At 55.8% G+C, this 5,685-nt stretch overlaps 1 protein-coding gene across 1 annotated transcript; it reads left to right on the top strand.

The window, feature by feature from the left end:
- The first annotated feature begins 326 nt into the window (after nt 1–326).
- NMRK2 (nicotinamide riboside kinase 2) lies at nt 327–5,194 on the top strand. The gene is made up of 7 exons (XM_036240712.1): nt 327–429; nt 2,645–2,735; nt 3,343–3,391; nt 3,477–3,633; nt 4,055–4,126; nt 4,497–4,603; nt 4,878–5,194. The coding sequence occupies exons 1-7, from the start codon at nt 404–406 to the stop codon at nt 4,961–4,963; spliced, it is 588 nt and encodes a 195-aa protein (XP_036096605.1). The 5' UTR covers nt 327–403; the 3' UTR covers nt 4,964–5,194.
- The last annotated feature ends 491 nt before the right edge of the window (nt 5,195–5,685 follow it).

Genomic DNA, 5,685 nt, shown 5'->3' with positions numbered 1-5,685 from the left:
GGATATTTTTAGGAAGGGAAGATGTGTGGCGCGTTATCTGCCGGGTGGCAGTCTGGCTAGGGGTGGGGAAGAGGAGAGTAGGAGGAGGGAAGAGGCAGCCGGTGACATCTACCCGCACCCCTCCCGCCCCGCTGGCCCATGACTAATTTAGGCAAAAGGCAACGTGGAGCTATTTTCATCCAGTGGAAACAGGTGCCGTGGGGGGGCTTGCCCCCACCCCGCATGCCACGCTGCCAGCAGGCCGCGTGTCCCCTCCCTCGTGGTAGCCTCCAAGCCGCCGGGGCCTATAAAGGCGCCAGGTTTTCTCAATGAAGCCGGGACGCAGCGCAGTGCGGCGGCGAACCCAGAGGGTGCCCTGGAGTCGGCGAGCCGAGCGCGATCCCCACCGCCCCTCCGCGTGGAAATGAAGTGCATTGTGGGCATCGGAGGGTGAGCGGCCTGGGCGCCCGGCGGGTGGCCTCGCGGGGCAAAGGCGCCCGGGAGCCAGGGGAGGCGGTGGAATGGAGACCTGCTGTTGCCTGGGGTCCCAGGGCCGCCGCCCGAGGTCTGGGTGTGGGGAGGGGTCTGTGCGCTCGGAGGCTGGGTGCCCCCAGTGGGCGGGGCGCGAAGCCAAATTTTAAATTGCCAAATGAAAAGCACTTTTCCCCCGCTGTATTCAGTGTAAAACCAGAAGTCGGTGGGGAGAAAAGACTTTACGAAGCTCAAGCAGACTCTCCTAACAGTCTGTGGCCATCCTGAGGGGAAGGTGGTGGGGATACCCTACCAGGGGATAGACACGTGGGCAGGTGGGGCGGTCCCCAGAGTGGCATTCCGTAGTGACTGTGTAGCACCCGCCAGTCAGGGGCCTCCCTTCCCAGGAGGATTTAAACTCTCCATTTTGTTACCAATAACCAGGCCTTTTAAGGTGATGCTAGGAAAGCACTTTTCCTAAGCAGGGTGGGCTAGAGGACAGACACGTCCTACCAGGGGATTGCCCTGGGTCCCTTTACCCCACTTGGTTCCAAAAATGTTTTTATTTATTTTTAGAGAGGGAAATGAGAGAAAGAACCATCTATTTATTTTTCCACTTATTTATGCATTCATTGGTTGATTCTTGTGTGTGCCCTGACCGGTGTAACCTTGGTGTATCCAGACGATGTTCTACCCAACTGAGCGACCTGGCCGGGTTACTCCTCCATTGCTCTGCTATTGCCCACTTGAAATTCCTAATATATTTGAAGGCCCCTACATTTCATTTGGTGCCAGGCCTTGCAAATTCTGTAGCCACCTTGAGTGCAAGGTGTGCCTTTAGTAATGACCCAAATTAATGCCAGGGCTGTTCTAAACTGCTCCCCCTTAGCCTGGCCAGTTTGGCTCAGCAGTTAGAGCGTCGGCCTGCAGACCAGAGAGACCTGGGTTCAGTTCCCGCTAAGGGCACGTACCTCGGTTGCAGTTTGTCCCCCACCCTGGTTGGGGTTGTGTGGGTGGCAACCAGTCGATGTGTCTCTCTCACATCAATGTTTCTCTCTCTCTCTCTCTCTTCCTCCCTCTCTCCCTCCTGCTCTATCTGAAGATAAATGCAAAAATGTCCTTGGGTGAGGATAAAAAATAATGATAATAAAATAAGCTTCTTCTTCTTAATATATGGGGGTCCCCTTTCCTGTCAGCCCTTTTCACTGGCTGCAGCTTTCCCCTGTCACACCTGGCTTTCTGCCTCTGATTCCTAGAACAGGGACAACAAGGTCAAAAGGATACTCTTTTGCAGAAACGCCTTTCAGTTACCCTTCTGTGCCCTTTGTCAGCTCCAGGAGTCCAGAGTCTTGTTCCCTTTACCACAGGCTGACCCCCTAGTCCTGGTTTTCCTGGCACTGAAGGGTCCCCAGGATTTGGGGCTTCCAGTGCTAAAAGCAGAGACATCCTCGGCAAACCAGGACAAGTTGGTCACCCTACTTTGACAATTGCTTTTTTTTTTTTTCCTTTTTCTTTCTTATCTTTTCTTGGTTACAACCAGTTCATAAAGTTGAATGCCTCTTTTAGTTTTGCAGTGAACTACTGGTTTTTCTATTGCAAATACATGTTCTCCCCCAGTATGCACTTGTTTTAACATTTTGACCTTTAGAAGAAAGAAAAAAAAGGCCCGGCCAGTGTGGCTCAGTGGTTGAGCATCGACCTATGCACCAAGAAGTCGCCGGTTCAGTTCCCGGTCAGGGCACATGCCCAGGTTGTGGGCCCGATCCCCAGTGGGGGGCATGCAGGAGGCGGCCAGTTGATGTTCCCTCTCATCGATGTTTCTATCTCTCTCCCTCTCCCTTCCTCTCTCTCTAAAAATCAATAAAGAAAAAAAAAGGCCTCCTAGGGCTAAATCATGCTTGGAGCTCAGTTTCCTCATCTGTAAAAATGAGTTCCTGGGCCCACCTCCTAAGTTTGCAATGACAAGGAAATGAGTCGCAGTGCTCAGGATGGCCCAGCACCAGCCAGGACTGTGTTAGCTATTTGTTTGTTTTCATACTTTCTGTCCTTTGTCTCTACTTAAAAAGTCTCCTCTGACCCTAGGCAAATAACAATATCCTCTTAGCTCTAAGGTTTTACAGTTCTGTGTTTATGTTTGCGTCTGATTCTGGGGACCCCTCAGACCAGGCCAGGCAATTGTACGCTGTCTCCACAGCATGACCAACGGCGGCAAGACCACTCTGACCAACAGCCTGCTCAAGGTGCTGCCCAACTGCTGTGTGATCCACCAGGATGACTTTTACAAGGTGGCCGCCCTCACATGGGGGTCGGGGTGGGGGCCAGCCCAGGCTACTCTAATGCCCATTGCCCATGGGGGCCCAGCACAGACCCCTCAGGTCGCCCTGGGCCAGGAAAGCAAGAAATGGGCATTCTCATTTACTGAGCAGCACTATTACCTGGTACATTCTCACTGGACACCTATTCCCCACTGGACTGATGGGGACACTGCAGTTCCCACGGGGGTGTCCCACCAGACCAGTGCCACTGTGGCCTTCCAGGCCTTTTCTCCCTCTGCACCTGCACTTTCCCATCTGCAAAATGGTCTCTGAGCCCACCCTCCATGCTTTGTGGAGGGTGAGGGGTAATGAGATGATGGATGCCAAGCCCCTTCCTCCTGGTCCTGAGTCAGGGGCGGGGGAGAGGGAGTATCCTGCCAGCCTGAACCGCACCCAGCACCTCAGAGCCTGTACGCATCAACTGGAGAGGGTCAGGGCAGGCAGCCCCGCCAGACCCTGGGCCCCCCACTATGGGCTCTCCAGGAGCTGAGGGGCCCCCCGAGATTCTGTCAGCCCAGGGTGCTGGTGAGGTGGGAAGGCAGGCACTGAGCCCGGGGTTCGGGCTCCTCTATTTCAGCCCCAAGACCAAATCGCAGTTGGGGAGGACGGCTTCAAGCAGTGGGATGGTAAGAATGGCCGGCGGCCCCGCGCCCCCTGCCTGCACTGTGCCCCCTTTCCCCGACTCTGCCAACGCTGCTCTCCTGCCCCCAGTGCTGGAGTCCCTGGACATGGAGGCCATGCTGAGCACCGTGCAGGCCTGGGCGAGCAACCCCCGGAAGTTCGCCCGTGCCCACGGCGTCAGTGTCCAACCGGACACCCTGGACACACACATCCTCATCCTGGAAGGGTTCCTCCTGTACAGCTACAAGTGAGTGGTGGCAGATGCACGCCCCAGAAAATCGGGCCCTCCCAGCGGTTGGGCAGCACTGGGCTCAGCTTAGAGGTCTGGGGCAAAACCCCCACTTCTTGGGAAAACTGAGTCCTCCGTTTAGAACTCAGCCTTCTCAGGCAGAGCAGGAGGCTGAGTGGGACCCCTGGCCTCACCGTGTGACACAGCCCCTCTCTTGGCCCATCTAAATTGGGGGCTGCTGTGGGGATGTTCCTGGGCATAGCAGGAGACTGGCCGATGCTAGTCCCCTCCCTGACCTCTACACTAACCAGCCCAGACCCCACCCCCATCCAGCCCTCAACACCCAGGAAAGTCCCGGGAGGCCAAGGCTGTGGAGCTGTGTACCTTGACCCCCTGAAGGAAGACCCATGGCACTGATCATGTCCTCCACCCTTGCCAGGCCCCTGGTGGACTTATACAGTAAACGGTACTTCCTGACCGTCCCCTACGAGGAGTGCAAGTGGAGGAGGAGGTAAGCCTGGAGGCCGTCTGGATTCCCAGGTGGGACCAGGAAACCACTGATGCCCACTGGACACAGGCCACCCTGAAACACAGGTTGTCAGCCAGCAAGCACTTAGCTGGCCCGCGCACTGTTCTAGAAGCCCCAGCTGGGGACCTGGAGGCATGGCCCACCCTGCACTGCCCTAGGCATCTACCAGGTTCAGGGGATGAAAATGCCAGAAACTGGGGCACCCTGATTGCAGCCAATGGCCCCAGGCTCAGTTGGGCCCCCTTTCTCCATGGCGTTATCCCTGACCTAGTTCACATCCCCCAGGCTCTGCTCATAGTACCACCCCTGGGCAACGTGGGCATCACTCATTCTTACCAATCTCTTTCCCCAGTACTCGAAGCTACCAGGTCCCCGATCCCCCTGGCCTCTTTGATGGCCACGTGTGGCCCATGTACCAGAAGTATAAGCAAGAGATGGAGGCCAATGGTGTGGACGTAGGTAAGGCCCCGAGTAGCATGAGGCCTGACCCTGAGCCCAGCCCCTCCCCATGGGGACCATTTGGGAAACCTAGAAATCCCTCCTCAAGTCTCACTGCCAGTCCTTCTTGCTTTGGACCTCAGAGGCCATTTTATTCCAGCAACCTGAGTCTGCAGGTCAGCTTCCTCCTGATTCAGCAGTCCACCCGACTCCCTGTGAGCTGTCCACCTGCCTCATGGCAGGAGCTCTGGCGGCCCAGCACTTTCGACCCTGACCATGGCCTTTCTGATTTCAGTGTACCTGGATGGCACGAAGTCCCGTGAGGAGCTCTTCCACCAGGTCCTGGAAGACATTCAGAACTCACTCCTGAACAACTCCTAGTGTGGCCGGGGCGGAGGGGCCCGACCCCGGACTGGAGAGACCCACACACAATTCCGGCCACAGTACGGCCAGTCTGGCGGCGTCCCAGCAAGACACCGACGACCATTTCCCTTTGTGGATGTCTGTACATATGAGAGTGGAGGCCCCACTCACAGCTCAGCATCTTGGGGCCCCAGGATCCAGCCCCAAGATGCCTCTGTAACCTCACAGCAGCTTAAGAATTAAACACTATCCTGGTTTTTTTTTTTAACTGTTAGGATTCAGCCTGTTGGATCTGAGGTGCCGAAAAGGAACATCCTGTCCCCTCTCCTTGGTTCATTGATGGCTTCTGGGGGTGGCACTGAGCGCCCTGGGTACTTAGTCTCCACCTGTTGGACCTATACCAACATGACCCCAGGGGCTGCTTGGGGGGTCCTTGGGGCCTCAGTTATCCCAGAAAGTAAATTTCCTCCCAGCTCTCAACAGATGGCACAGCATAGCCCAGAACATGGTCAAAGAAGTCAGCCCAGCTCTTGGCTTAGCCCCGCCACTACTGCACCGCCCACACCTTCTCTGGTTGGAGTTGATACCTACTGTGTAGGATTACTGGGAAGCTTTCACGACCCAGGATGCTCATTAAGGACATACTTTCTATCCCCGGAATGATGTCTCCCTGTGCCCTCCCCAGAAGCTCAGAGAGATAGTTTATTATTTATACCCATTTTAAGGACTGGGAGACAGGT

This window comes from Molossus molossus, unplaced genomic scaffold (assembly GCF_014108415.1).
Source record: "Molossus molossus isolate mMolMol1 unplaced genomic scaffold, mMolMol1.p scaffold_m16_p_4, whole genome shotgun sequence".
NCBI classification, from domain to species: domain Eukaryota; kingdom Metazoa; phylum Chordata; class Mammalia; order Chiroptera; family Molossidae; genus Molossus; species Molossus molossus.
The sequence above is the reverse complement of the archived record's forward strand: the minus strand, read 5'-3'. Positions and strand labels throughout refer to the sequence as shown.